The following is a 15,199-nucleotide window of genomic DNA, read 5'->3' as shown; positions in this document are numbered from 1 at the left end:
CTATTCGTTTTGTTTAAGATCTGCACATATCTATTTAAAAAATAAACACTTCCTTTGAGAGTCGGATAAAAAATGGTAGAACTTAAAATCGGTACACTAATGCCATCTAGGTTTGACTTATGAAAATTAGTAAATTAAAAAAAATATTTCAAATATTCAGTCATTGTTATTCAGTATGATAAAGTAAATTTAATATTAATTTTTAAAGAAAAACACTTGTTACGTAAACATTTAAGTATTATTTTATTACTACGTAGATTATAAACGTGCATCATGTGACAGATGTGCAACGCCGCGCCGTCACTCACACTGACAGTACTAACGTCAAGTGTCTGTTACTCTGTTAGTTATGTCACTTTAATTTTTGTTTTGCTGTCACTCTGTCTACTGTGTATTCTTTTCTTTTAATATTTTTTTTCACAACTTTCATAATAAACATTGTTCCTTGAGCGAAAAATGCAATCAGTTAAATCAAATGGCTAGTCTAAACGTTGCAGAATGGACTCCAGATCAAGTGGCGGAGTGGTTGTCAGGTTTGTGTTGCGGATGCTGTGTTACAAATAATCCGGCATAGGTGACTCACTCACGGTGAATTGCGTACAGGTCTTGGGCCTACGGTGGCGCGGTATGTGCCAGGGCTGCGGGAAAAGAAATTGGACGGCACCAAGCTGCTGATGCTTCGGTGCGATGACCTGGAGTACCTAGGCATGCACATCATTGGCCACCAGGAGTTATTACTTGAGGCAGTGGAACATTTGCGGAATTTCGTGAGTGTTATCTCTATATGCCAGCTATTAGCTCTAATCCATATTTTCTGGTAATATTTCAGACAGAACAGTCTGTGCAGAATTAGCAATGATAATTCAGTAAAATAACTAATATTCATAAATTCTCTATTAATATAAAGACAGTGAGAAATATACTTAGCAGGCTTGTCTTTTGCTTAACATAACATTATTAGGAATATTTCTGAAAAACAAATGTAATTTTATTCCTTGCTATTTCTATAAATTGTGGTAATTGATTCAGATAAAAATGTCACTATTATGTGATCTTGTTATTTCTATAAGAAATTCGACTAAGGAAGTGCTCTTAAATGTATTGACAAGATTGCTTATATGTTACTTTATGACCCGTTCTTATGTTCTTTGCTAAATTATATTTCCATGCACCCATTAGTTTCTACATAATACATCTATCACAAAATAAATTGAAGAGGCATCAAGACTAATTACTGTATTAAATAAAAAAATATTAGAGCTATGTGATCATAATATTGTGCATGTGACATCTCCAATACTGGCAACATGTATTAATCAGTGAGGGGCCATGGTCGCTACAGTAGCAACAGCCCACTGTAACTGAGTGTGGTGTGAGTCAGCAGTGCATTGTGACACTATCTCTGTTGTTATCAGCTACCACATGTCACTCACAGCTATAATTTATACTCCACCTAGCCTTATCACTTTGAACAAGTATGCATATAAATGGCACTTTTAGTGTTCAATTCCAAAATTATGAACAGAATTTCTCTTTTATGTGACTTGTAGAAAAATATATTTTCCTTTGTGGATGTTGTGTAATTGTTTTTGCATTTATTTTACTTTAATAATTGTTTTTACATTTGAAAGAATTTAAACTTAAGTTCCCCATTAATTTTGTGATAACCAAAGTTAATGGTTTTCAAAGAACTGCTCATTGTGAAGTTTTTTATGCAATTTAGAATGGCAAACAAGCTGAGGGCCTGCCTGATGGGAAATGGTTAATCTACATTTTATTGCACAAAATATAGATTAAATGTAATCAAAATATTTTAAATCATTTATAGTTTCATTATGGATGGATGAAATGGCGGCAAGTTATGGCAACCACCTATGACTCGCAAATTCCTCTTAAATTAAAGGGGAAAATTTACAAGAGCATAATTCGACCTGCTATTTTGTACGGATCAGAGTGTTGGCCAGTAAAGGTGATGGACGAAAAGCGATTGCATGTAGCTGAGATGCGGATGTTGAGATGGATGTGCGGAGTGACAAGAATGGACAAAATTAAGATTATATCAGAGGAAGTATGAAAGTAGCGCCAGTGATAGAAAAGTTAAGAAGTAACCGTTTATCCTGGTATGGGCACGTGATGTGCAGGAATGAGGAGCATATTTTAAAAAAAGTATTAAGAATGAAAGTAGATGGCTATAAGAGCAGAGGAAGACCTAAAAAGACATGGATGGATTGTGTGAGGGACAATATGGCCAGAAAGGGAGTGAATGCGGAAATTACTGGGAATAGAAAAGAATGGAAGAGGAAAACATATCACGCCGACCTCAAATGGTAGTTGTGATAAGGGTAGGAAGATGATGATATAATTGAAGCTGCAGACCAAAATGTATCTATTAGTATATGCCTTATATTAATTCTTATCAAATTAGTTCCTTACTAATATTATAAATATGAAAAAGAGCTTGTTTGTTTATAACTTTATAATACTTTAATGACCTACTTAATCACCATGAACTCTGGTATACATGTAGTACATGGGAAAGAGAAGGATATAAGCTACATTTTATCTCAGTCAATATAAATGACACAGATGTAGTTATGGGTCACTTCATGTTATAAAACAAAGTCTTCCTCTACATCTGTTTGTTCGTAATGAATTCAAAAACTCGAAAGTTTAGGTAGTGTATCAATGTAAATTAATATTATGTATAATGAAGAAAAGTGATTGTTTTTTTGTTTGTTGCGATTTAATTCAAAAACTACTCAATCAATTTTAAAAATATTACTGAAAGCTGCATCTCTTCAGAGTAACATAGGTATGTTATATTTTCTGTGAAGGACCTGTGCAAAGTTGGGTGGGTTGCTACTCAGGGTTGCTAGTAATTAGTGTTGAGAAAATTGGATCTCTGTTTTTTTTTTTGAGGAAACAAAAGCTTTTGTGGTGAAGCTAATAGAAAACATTATTTAGAAGAGAAGAGAATTGTAATCCTCTAATTTGAGATTGCAAATTGGAGAATTAAGGTAACATGGAATTACATAGTAAAGTTTCAACCATGTTTTACTCTTTACTGTGTAAAAAATGTTAGTGGCTAGCGGGCCACTGGTGGCGGGTAGGTAGCGGTCGGATAGTACAAGGTGGAGGTGACGCGTGTGCCGGCAGCAATACGAGGCGTCGCGCGAGTGCGTGCAGCAGCTGGCCGTGCGCGTGTCGGCGCAGGCGACGACGCTGGCGCGCGCGCTGCGGCGGCAGGCGGACGCGCGGCTGGACACGCAGACGCTGGCCGACGTGGCGCGCACGGTGCACGCCGTGAAGCCGCTGGTGTGCTGGCTGGACCGCTGGCCGCCGGCCGCCGCGGCCGCCGCGGGCGCCGCGGACGCCGCGCTGCAGGAGCGCAAGGCGGCGCTGCTCAAGCTGGCGCTCGAGGCGGCCACGTGCGCGCAGCGCGACCGCTTCGCCGAGCAGCCCGCGCGCGCCGTCGCCGCCGCCGCCGCCGCCACCGCCGCCACCGCCGACTACATCATACAGGTCTGCACGCCCACACCCACACCCACATACTTACTCTCACACTCTGCTATGTATCTATCGCGTCGGTACCGTTGTTTTACACTGTCTTAGATAAATAGTTGCCATGCAGATTTGGCAAAAAATGGGCCTTCTTTTTTCCGTGGGTGTCATAAAAGGCGAACAAGGGAACTTAATGATTGAAAGATGAACTAATGCCTAATTGCTATTGTCAATTTGCTTGTTAAGCATAGCAACTATTTAAAAAATTTCAAAAGGGAAAGGCCTATATTTCAGAGTGGACAGTTAACAACTAATATGATATAATTATCGTAGGTTAGCATGATACATAATAAAAAATATTTGTATTACTTTTGTGTTATTATACGCTCTGTTTCATTTTCAGGATGTCATAAAAGGTTATTGGCGAAATTTAAAGTAAAATCTTTTACCTAGTCTAGCCATAAGTTCTGTTAAATACATGAAATGAATTTAACAGAACATATGTATTAGTCTCAGCAAAAAGTGAAAAATATTCTCTTCGAAATGGCCATCTTATATAGACTTTATATAGACCTTTAATCTGTCTGATCACGAATCTATAGATTTACGCACTGCAAGGGAAATTTCGCCATTGCTTGCTCCAAAGATTTTTTAAAAGACTCAATGTCGCCGTGTCTTTTAGAGCAGGCCATGCCTACTAAAACTGACCATAATTTAAAGTATAATGGGTTGAGGCCTAGGCTGGATGATGGCCAGTCTTCAAAGTTCGTCAAAGTCCGGAACGTTGGTTTCAAGCCAGGTTTGGGTAGTTTGTTCCTTGTGACCAGATGCAGAGTCCTGCTGGAAAGTCCACGGTATATTTTTAAAAAGCATATTGCTGAGAGGTTTCACAATACGATCCAAGACTGTATCTTGATACACTTTGGCTGAAGTTTTCACTAATTTTTCACAAAAATGTATTTTTGTGACTCCTTGATAAGATACGCTCCACCAAACCATCACTGCTGGATGATGACCACGTTGTACCTTTCCGACCACTTGAGCAGCTTCTTAAGAATTATGAGCTTACACTTGATCATTTTGCTTATTGTAGTGTTCTTCTATTGTGAATTTTTTTTCATCGGTAAAGAGGATATTTCTGTGCCTTTCATCTGCGTATTTCGACAGAAGGCGTTTCGATCGATTCCCTCTCTTTAATTGCAAAGATTGATATAGGGCATGTCCTGTATTTCAAAGATAAGCACCGAGTTTCAGGTCTTGTTTTATTACGAATAAGATTCGACAGCGTCCTAGCGGGAATCTTTATTTCTCGCGATAAGATTTTTTGCTTTCTATTGGGGTTTTGACGGATGCTGGCTTTAATAGCCTTTGTAGTTCTAACAGCACGCGGCCGCCTCGATCTTTTCTGGTCTTCGAGAGAGGAGGTGTTGTTGTATCTGTTGATAGTACGATATACAAACATACGGCTGATACCAAGTTTTTGAAGTGTCTGGAATATGACCGACGATACTTTGTCATTCGCTTTGATTATTGCAATCCTATTTTCTTTAACATCTCATTCCATATTGTAATTTGATAATGAATACGAAAAAATATGTGAAATGGCGCGAAATCGAAAGAAGTTTTTGAATTTATAAACGTGTTCCAAATTTAAAATAATTAAAAAGTTGAAAAAAAGAAAAGTTTGTATGTAACAGTATTTATGGCCAGACTAGTTATAATAATGCTCAGTCTATCGTGTAATGGTAAACACATTTTTTTTCAATGAAATTATTTCTTCAAGATGTGCTAATTTGACTGCTGAAAATTATAGATCTCATTGTCTGAACTAGTCACATCGGCACGAGGATACGAGCGAGAGAACAGGTGTGTAAGTGTGTAGTGGTGCAGGACGTGTCGGACCCGATGGTGCTGCAGCCGGCGTCGCTGGACTCGGTGACGCTGCGGCAGGGCAGCCGGCCGCTCGGGTTCCACGTGCTGCCGTCGTTCTGCGGGCACCACCAGCTGGCGCACATCCGGTTCGGGTCGCCGGCGCACGCGTCGGGCGCCGTGCACGACGGCGACGAGATCGTGCAGGTGGGCGGGCGCTGCGTGGTGGGCTGGAGCGGCGAGGCGGTGGAGCGGCTGTGCGCGCGCGCGCCGGCCGGCGAGCTGGCGCTGCGGCTGCGGCGCCGCGCCGCGCGCCCGCCGCCCGCGCCCGCGCCGCCGCGCCTGCACCGCCGCGCGCGCCCGCCGCGCCTGCCGCACCTGCCGCACCTGCCGCACCTGCCGCACTACCACTTCGACCCGCGCCAGCACAGGTGCGCCTCGCGCTTCTACTCTAACTACGCATTCACTCTAACGCCGGAATTCATATCGCAAAGTAGATCTCTGATGCTGAAAGTTTCACAGTAGCGCTCGAAGTAACGGCGATTGAAACTGGCAACATACAGTGCACGAACTTTGAGGACCGGTGAAAACATTGCGGAGCTGAAAGAAGAGATGAACAAGTTACACTGGGATAGCATAAGATTATCTGAAGTCCGAAGACAGGGGGAGAATACTATGATCCTTAAATCTGATAACTTGTTCTATCACCTGGAGGGTGACTATTCGTCCCATGATGGTGTCGGGTTCATAATGAAGTCATTTGTCATTTGTTTAATATCATGTCATTTGTTTAATGATGTCTTAGTGATCAACAGGTTTAAAACCGGAAGCGATCACCGAATAGTAAGAGGTACATTAAACCTGAATATTAGGCTTGAAAAATTTCGTCTGATGAAGTCTACGCTTCGAGTTTCGTATACCCTTATTAAAAACCCGGAGAGTTTACTACTCGAATTGTCGAATCGCTTTCAGTGCCTGATGAACTATGTAACCGTGGACGATATCAACAATAAGCTAGTGGAAACTGTCCAAGCAGTGGGAGCAAAATTTTGGAAGCCCCAACCCCTAAAAAGAACCCAAAAACTCTTTGATCGCACTCTAGATTTTATGAGTAAACGGCGTGAATTATGGTCCCAGTGTTCAACGTCTGCGTCAGAATATAGACAGCTTAATAGGCAAATTTTCAAATGTATACAGCTTGATATACGTCAGTTCAATACTATATGCATTGAACAGGCAATAGAGCGGAATCAAGGCTCCAAAGTGTTCGCCAGAGATTTGGCTATTGGGCGAAGCCGACTGACGAAGTTGAAGATCGACACCGGTGATATGATTTTCCCCACATCTGATATTTTGAGTGAGATTGAGAAGTCCTATGGATAGCTGTAAACAACGTCGTTAACACCGCATACCAATGTGAAGAACGACCAAAGAGCTAAAGTCATCCGACACTATACCGATGATATTATGGACGTCATTTTGCGGAAGATTGAAATGGCTCTCAAACAGCTTAAAAATGGCAGGCGTGGAGCAAAAGTGCGGTAGTCCTGTTTTTCGAGAAGGGTGACAATACCCTATTGCAGAAGTATAGACCGATTACTGAATCGTGTGTACGTACTGGTTTCGAGAGTCCTGACCAATCGTCTTACGCGCAAACACGACGACTTCCAGCCACCCGAACAAGATGGCTTCCGAAAGTGCTTTAGCATAATAGACCATATACGCTATGGTAGATTATACAGAGGACCGAAGAGTATAATCTGCTACTGTGTCTGGCGTTTGTGGACTATGAGAAAGCCTTTGATTTGGTCGAGACATGGGCGGTACTATATTTCCTCCAGCGGTGTCAGATTAACTATAAGTATAATGACGTTTTGAAGTGTATGTACAGTAAGGCTTCGATGTCTATCAGAGTACGAAAACTATTCCTAAACTCTTCACAGCTACATTGGAAGATGTTTTCAAACCCTGGAGGATCTGAATGCCATGCTCAATAACCTCAATGGTGTTTCTCAACAGGTAGCTCTTAAGATGAACATGGATAAGACTAAAATCATGTCTAACGTTCATGTCACATCTATACTGGTTATGATTAAGAGCACTATGCTCAAAGTTGTCGAAGAGTATGTATACCTGGGATAAGTTATCTGAATGGATAAGTCCAGCTTCGTTCGAGAGGTCAACCGACGAATTCAACTCGGCTGGACAGCATTCGGAAAACTACGCCATACCTTTTCATCCAAAATACCTCAGAGTTTAAAGACGAAGGTCTTTAACCAGTGCGTATTGCCAGTGATGACTTATGGAACCGAGACATGGTTCAACACGATTACCGGTATGCGAAAGCTTCAAATTACTCAGCGGGCTATAGAGTGGGCTATGCTCGAAGTCTTTTTACGTGATAAAATCCAAAATAAGGCGATCCGCAAAAAAACCAAAGTAACTGACATAGGTTGAAGGATACGTAAGCTGAAGTGGCAATGGGCTGGTCACATAGCTCGAAGAACCGACCACCGTTGGGGAAGAAAGGTTCTTGAGTGGCGTCAATCAAGAACCTTTCTTCGCAAACCAAACGCAGTGGAGGACGACCCCCCACTAGAAAACTGAAATGATGATGATGATGCTTGTTTTGCGAATTTACATTTCTAAAATTCTGTACTAACTTACGGTTCTTTATATGAGTAAATGAAACTGGCAGGTACGAAATATCGACGATGCACACGGTGGCGCACGTCGCGGAGGCCGAGGCGGAGGTCGAGGCGGAGGAGGAGGAGAAGGCGGAGGAGGCGCGCGCCGACACGGCCGCCTCCTCCTCGGACGACAGCGAGCCGCTGTCGCCGCCCGCGTCGCCCACGCTGCACCTCTCGCACACCAGGTAAGGCTCGCTGCGTGACTGCCGGGCGGCGGGACAGCGTGCAGGCCAGAGAGTATAAGTGTGTGTCGTGCCGGCAGAATGTACCCGCCGAAGCCGTGCGCGGCGGTGCAGCGGCGGCACACGGTGTGCGGCGGCAGCCCCGAGTGGCCGCTGGGCCGCGTGTGGCGCCCGCTGCGGCCCGCGCCCGCGCCCGGCCTCGAGCCCGACCTGGCCGCGCTCTACCGCCGCGACAAGGTAATATATTTTTTGGAACCCTTATTTGCTTCCTGCTGCCCAAAATTCAGTATAAGGTTTCGCTTTTTGTTTACTAATTTCAAAGCTTGGCACTCTTGTAACGTAAGAGCCTACGTCCACGTTCTATGTCAACGTTTTTCTGTTGACAGAATTTCTATTTACGCTGAATGCTCGAGCGTTGGTATTTACTATTAGTACTTGTAGTAGTTCACTGTAAAATATATCATATTGTCAGAAAACTTGTAGATTGCACACTCACGATTTCGTACTCCTCAGGGCAATTTCCTTCAACCATAAGTCAGATACTTCAAATTGCAGGCCGATTGCGATAGTTTCCATTATACCATGCCCCTCGTTCCATCGTGGAGAACAATATCTGAAATCGAGAGAACATTAGCTAGAGTCTCTGATTGCGAACGACAAAACTTAGTCCAGTTTAACCCCGCTAGGAAACATGTTTACGCGTTTACCACTAAATAAAAACCATTTGCTGTGACTCCACAATTCCAGGGCATGTCTCTTAATATCTCTAAAAACGAAATCCTTGCTGTCGATATCTCTAGTGACATATAGTTCCGTAGCCACCGCGAAGATAAGCTGAGACTGGCATCCAAAAATCTCGGTGTGTTTAATAGAACGAAGAATTACTTCACGCCGGATCAGCGATTAATGCTCTACAAATTGCAAATCCCGCTCCACATGGAGTATTGTTGTTATTTATGTGCGGGAGCACCTAGATACCAGCTGGAATCCTTAGACTAGGTGCAACGACGAGCTATACCTAATGGTATGTAGCGGAAATATTTATTGCCTGAATGCCTGAGTGTGACAGAAAGTGACCTCTGACTACCTCTCATCTAATGGTATCTGTTATTTATTTATTTAGAATATAATAACAAATGGAGGCGAATGTAATGGAAATACACACAATGCATTTTATTCATATTTCTTTTTATTATTATTTTTAATAAGGAATTTCGCGACTGACTCTTGGCCACAACTTTTTTCTTTTGAGGACAATGTATTAAACTGAGTTGTGACCATTTTGTGTTGCTATGGCACACGCATGAAAAAAAGGAAATTGTTGTTTTATATATTTTGCTTTTTGGGTTTTTTGTTGCTTTTTTTGTTTTTCATTCTTTTATCTCTTTTACTGTGTATTATGTGTATGTTTGTATTGTAATTTGTGTGCTGTAAGTAATGCAAATAAATTATCTATCTATGAGAATTGTCAATGATCCCAGGCTTACAAGTGATATCTGCGTATTCTACCGTTTGTACAACGGATTGTGTTCAATATGATGCCCACGTCCACTTTCTACCATCGTACGGCTCACCATCGACAGGTTTCACCCCTCATACCCAAGAACTTAGATGGTCGCGTACAACGCGGTTTCAGAGATGTTTTCTCTCACAAATGCTCAGGTTAAGGAATGAACGTACTGTCGAGGTTTTTCCAAGTGACTATAGCATGGGGTTTTTCGAAAAAGGAGTAAAGAATTTGTTTCAGGCGTTCAGGTGTACTGCAGGCGTTCATAAGCTATGGTAACCGCTTACCATCAGGGGCTTGAATGCTTGTTTGCCACCTTAGTAGTATAAAAAAAAGTAAATTTGTATTTGGACGTGGCGTGGCAGGCGGTGTCGTACAGCACGGGGCTGGAACTGTCGCCGCGGCCGCGCACGTGCCTGGGCGTGCTGGCGGCGCCGTCGCCCGCGCCGTCGCCGCCGCCGTCGCCCGCCGCCGCCGCCGCCGCCGCCGCCGCCGCCGCCGCCGCCGCCGCCGCCGCCGCCGCCGCCGCCGCCGGCCGCGGCAAGCTGGACAAGAGCCACTCGACGCCGGCCTACGACTTCGGCGGCGCGGCGCCGGACGCGCGCCCGCTGCACGCGCAGCCCATCCCGGAGTCGCCCACCTCGCCCGCCGACAGGTACTGCTGCACCATCTGCCGCTACCGCTCTACAAACACCTACTATATTACAATTTAACAACCAATTTTGTTTATTTTCAGTCCAACGATACTAATTCACTCGGCGGAGAAAGCGGATCAGATCCTGGACTTCAAGAAATCTAGCTCCCAGATCGGGGAGGCTATTCTGCAGCAGCAGAGTCGCCGCGCCGATCCGGTCGCCCACACGGAACACACGGTATACATTGAACATACTTTCTTTTTACAAATTTACGACGCGGAAAAAAGGGTAACAAGAAATACATGGAACGCGTTTCCAGTAACTAGAATCTTTAATCAGAGCGCTCAAAATCTTGTGCAATTAACAAACACATTGAAGGCGGGCATTAATAATTTTGTCCTGTAAGATATATAGTAGCAATTATTATCTAACTAATACATAACACATGTAAACAGACGCGTACTTCTAGTCACGGGTACGTTGGCCTGGGGATCAGTCGTATTTTTATTGTTATCGGTAATCCACGTAATCATCTGCTATTCGTGGCTCAACAATGGAATGTATCATGTGTGACCTTTGAAAAGTGAACGTATTTGTGGTGTGATAAATTTTTAAAAAATCTGTCGAGAATCAGTAAAATATAAATAGGAGACATGATGCTGGCGCAAATATCCTCCAGAATACCTGGTTTTTGGAATAATTCACCGAGACTGGTACGCGGAATTTGAGGAAGTCGCAGCCGATCAAAAGTTAGTTGATACGAGTATAGTCGTTTGTAACTTGCTCGCCGCTAGTATCTAGTGTACATAGTAGTAGCTGAGCAAAGAGTACGAGGAATAAATCGGCGACCAGAAAATACGAACCCTTAAAGTTGAGATTATCTACCATCTCTAAAGAGTCCAAGGTCCGGCAATTGTAGAAGCTGCTGAGAGAGTTAGAGCTAGTTGTTTAAAAGCATTTGCAGTTCTATACATGTATGAAAGGCTTGTCAAGGAAAAAGTTCTCGGACGAAACGCTGCTAACTGTGAAGGAGGCACTTAACAGCAAGGGCTGTTCTTATCGTTAGAGAAGTTACAGATCTGGAGAAGCTCCTTGTTATGACCCTGTCGCTGTCCGAAGGTATAGGAAGTGTCACAAGCTGGTCTAAGAGCTCTACAGGTAATTAACGATTTAGCATAAATGGCAAAATTAATGAAGCGGCTAAATCAAATAGGTCTAGGTCGAGATTTCGCGATACTTATATCTATTCTTTCCGTTCACAGTCGAGAAACCGAAATGATATGCGAAAAAAATTTATTTTAAATTAATTTTGCTTCCATTATTATGGCTAAAATACACACAAGCACATTAAATTCTGTGCATGAGAGTAACAACTGAATATAAAGTATGTAGATTGGCAATATAAAAGAGAAAATATAATAACGTGTCAGAGAGAGAAAATAAATAGGACGCTCACCTACAGAATATAATATACCAGAGGGAGACTTTGTACAAAAGTCGTTTGCTTGGGTACCTCTGTCCTATTCGTGTTTCAACCGTGAAGCAGTTGTGTTTGAATGTCTGTGTTTCGGTTTGAAGGGTGGGATATGGCGTGAATTTACTAGGTACAGAGGAATAACATCTGAGTCCTCAGGAATGGCAACGCATGGGGGGTATTATGGGCGAAACAGTATGTGTGTGTACTGTTATGTCCACGGTACTGCTCATGTCTATAAGCGACGGTTACCACTTTCCATCAGGTGGGTCGTCAGCTTGTTTGTCATTCTAAGTCGTATAAAAAAAAATATAAGCTCGAAGCGGATTTGCCAGAAATTAGAATAAAAAGTAAAATTATTTTTACGTTTCGTAGTGGAATTAGTTTTAACTACGTAAATGTAGTTAAAATTAAGTGTACTTTATTTGAATATAACAAAATACGAAAAGAACCATTAGATTGCACATATTTCAAGTAATTACGCTATAAACATTTATTTCTTTAAATGCAATATGACAAAACAATCAGAACTACTTTGTACAACAATAGGTAGGAAAATATATAAGCTCCCTGCCGAGGTTTTCCCAAGAGACTACAGCATGGGGTTCTTCAAAAGGGGGGTAAAGAGGTTTCTTCAGGGTTGGCAACGCGCGCGTAATACCTCTGGTATTGCAGGCGTTCATAGGCTACGGTAACCGCTTACCATCAGGTGGGCCGTATGCTTGTTTGCCACCTCAGTGGTATAAAAAAAAATATCTTATTTATATTGTCCACGAATTGAAATTAAAATTATAATAATTATATGATTTTTTTTTTATTTTTGCCGTTTCGATTCTATATAAACTCTGTCCTGTGTATGACAGGTAGGGATTTATAAAACGCGCACACTAGTGTGACCATTTGCTTGTCTCGTTTCTGTGATTGCACTGCCAGTGTGTACGTATGCAGTGCGTTAAGCACGTCTCCGAGTATGTTAATGACGAAATACAAACTAATACAGGGCGGTCGCTAGCTGTCTGTGGATGTCTGTTCAATTGTGCCATGTGACCACGTGTGTATTACGGATAAATAAGCAAATTACAATTTGTAGATACCGGGGCAAATGTGTTTGTTTTACCGGCGTCAACATTTTTATGTCGCGATAGTGAATCAAGAGTTTATGATTGTATGTGCCTAATAGAATTGAAATTTGTTCATTCGAAACTGAATCGTTGGTGCTAGATATATACTAAAAAACCTATGATAATCTCTGTAAGTATGTATATGGTAACACGAATCCTGTTTCGTACAGGACAGGCTCAGCCTAGTGTAGGAATCGATGATAAATTCTGTGCTTATTCAAACATACTTTGTTAAATAAATATATCTTAAACATAATATATCTTTAGAACTTAGTTTACGTAGACAGTGGAAGTGGACATTGTTGCAAATATCAAGCGTCTAACATTAAGTGAAGACTTTTTACCACGTCACGGAGTGATTGTTGATTTGAGCACACGTAAGTTGATGGACAGTTTGGCTAAATTAAACTCTATTGCATACGTAATTAATGTCAATCAACCTGCTTTGAAACGTATAGATGATAAAAGCCTTTTTTTGCTTTATTAAGTAACTAGCGACCCGCCCCGGCTTCGCACGGGTGCAATGCTGATACTAAATATACCTACCTACTGCAGAATATTTATCTATAATATTATGCAAGTACTATACATATAAACCCTCCTCTTGAATCACTCTATCTATTAAAAAAAAACCGCTTCAAAATCCGTTGCATAGTTTTAAGGATTAAAGCATACATAGGGACGGACAGACAGCGACAGCGACTTTATTTTATACTATGTAGTGATAATTAATTAAAAAAATCGACTTCAGTTGAGACAGAACAAGTTATTTCGATTTAAAAATTAAATTACTGAACCGATTGTGATAAAATTTTTAAAGGACAAAACTGTAAATATATCAGATTGCAGATAAAAAAAAAGAATTTTCCAAATCGGTTCACAACTGATGGAGTTATGAGGTAAACATCAAAAAAAGAAACATACAACCAAATTGAAAATTTCCGTTACTTCGAAGTTGGTTGATAAAATAACACTAACCCTGTGTCGTATAAAGAAGTGCCTAATATTGGAGTTTGCCGTCATATGGAGACGACTGGACCTCCAGTATATGTAAAAGGTCATGAAGCACTTTTGTGTCGTGTAGAAACGTGTGACATGGGTATACGCCTGTCGTCCAAAAGTCCTTGGCCATTTCCTCATAACGTTCCATATCGTATCAAGAATAATGGTGAAATTTGTCCTTGTGAGGAATATAGAAAGCATAACCCTGTCACCGTACTGGATCGTTATCCCATTATTCGGTTATTAGAGTTTACATAGCTACTGTGAAATAAACTATTTTCCAAAATAGATGTCGGCCGCGCTTGTCATTGTATCGCGATCGCTCCGGAGGATGTTGAGAAAACTGCAAACGTACCAATGTTTTATGAAATACTGTATTACAAAATTTAGATGAAGACTTTCGACATAATGTATTTTGTTACATAGATGGCGTTATAGTAGTAAGTAGTGATGAATGGGAATACTATATATGCCTAGGATTTTATTTCAATAATTTAGTACATATGCAATCACTTTATTAATCTATACTTATAATAAATCTGTAGAGAGATCAATTCTGTACATGAAATGTATTTCCAAAATAACTATCAGGGGGTGATTAGTGATCGATACTGATGTCAAAAATGCAAACAGTAAAATTTTTGTCTGCCTGTCGGTCTGTATGTTCGTTATAGAAACAAAAACTACTCGACAGATTTTAACGAAACTTAGTGCAATTATTCTTTATACTCTTGGGCAAGTTATAGTATACTTTTCATCATGCTACGATCAATAGGAGTGGAGAAGTGAAGGGAAATGTTAAAATGTCCACCTGTGCGACGCCGGGACGGGCCGCTAGTAATAAATAATTCTTTATTAAGGTTACCAGAACCCACTTTTTATATTTTACAAATTCCGATAATTATAGTTGGGTTCTTTCGACGTGCAAGTTAACACAATGGTTCTATAGAAAGAATCCAGCCTACTTGTTGACATGGCTAGGGCGCAGTTGAAGTTATCCCTTACTCAGAAAAGCAGTGATGCAGATCAGTTTTCGAATAATGGTGTAGTAACAATCCACATGGATTCCCACAAACATTCCCGATGCACTGCAGAATTGAGGTAGCCTCAACAACACGTGGAATGTGTTCTAACTATAACTCTATCTAAGTGGTCATAAGGACAATCAGTAATTGATTTCTTAGGGCACGGGACTTGTAATTGGATACATCGGTTTGA

The 15,199-nt window shown here is 41.5% G+C and overlaps 1 protein-coding gene across 1 annotated transcript in view; it reads left to right on the top strand.

Annotated features, from left to right (window-relative positions):
• The first annotated feature begins 366 nt into the window (after window positions 1-366).
• LOC116413594 (splicing factor, arginine/serine-rich 19) overlaps window positions 367-15,199 on the top strand; it is a 38,670-nt gene continuing 23,837 nt past the window's right edge. The window contains exons 1-9 of the mRNA XM_052894450.1: window positions 367-533; window positions 604-767; window positions 3,157-3,522; window positions 5,392-5,801; window positions 8,069-8,245; window positions 8,323-8,479; window positions 10,115-10,240; window positions 10,295-10,404; window positions 10,486-10,621. Of these exons, the coding sequence (XP_052750410.1) occupies window positions 476-533; window positions 604-767; window positions 3,157-3,522; window positions 5,392-5,801; window positions 8,069-8,245; window positions 8,323-8,479; window positions 10,115-10,240; window positions 10,295-10,404; window positions 10,486-10,621 (1,704 nt within the window). The 5' untranslated portion in view covers window positions 367-475. The remainder of the gene's footprint in view (window positions 534-603; window positions 768-3,156; window positions 3,523-5,391; window positions 5,802-8,068; window positions 8,246-8,322; window positions 8,480-10,114; window positions 10,241-10,294; window positions 10,405-10,485; window positions 10,622-15,199) is intronic.

Source organism: Galleria mellonella, unplaced genomic scaffold (genome assembly GCF_026898425.1).
Source record: "Galleria mellonella isolate WM207_F2 unplaced genomic scaffold, CSIRO_AGI_GalMel_v1 utg213, whole genome shotgun sequence".
In the NCBI taxonomy this organism is placed as follows: Eukaryota; Metazoa; Arthropoda; class Insecta; order Lepidoptera; family Pyralidae; genus Galleria; species Galleria mellonella.
Note: the sequence above shows the minus strand (reverse complement) of the source record. Positions and strands in the feature narration are given on the sequence as shown.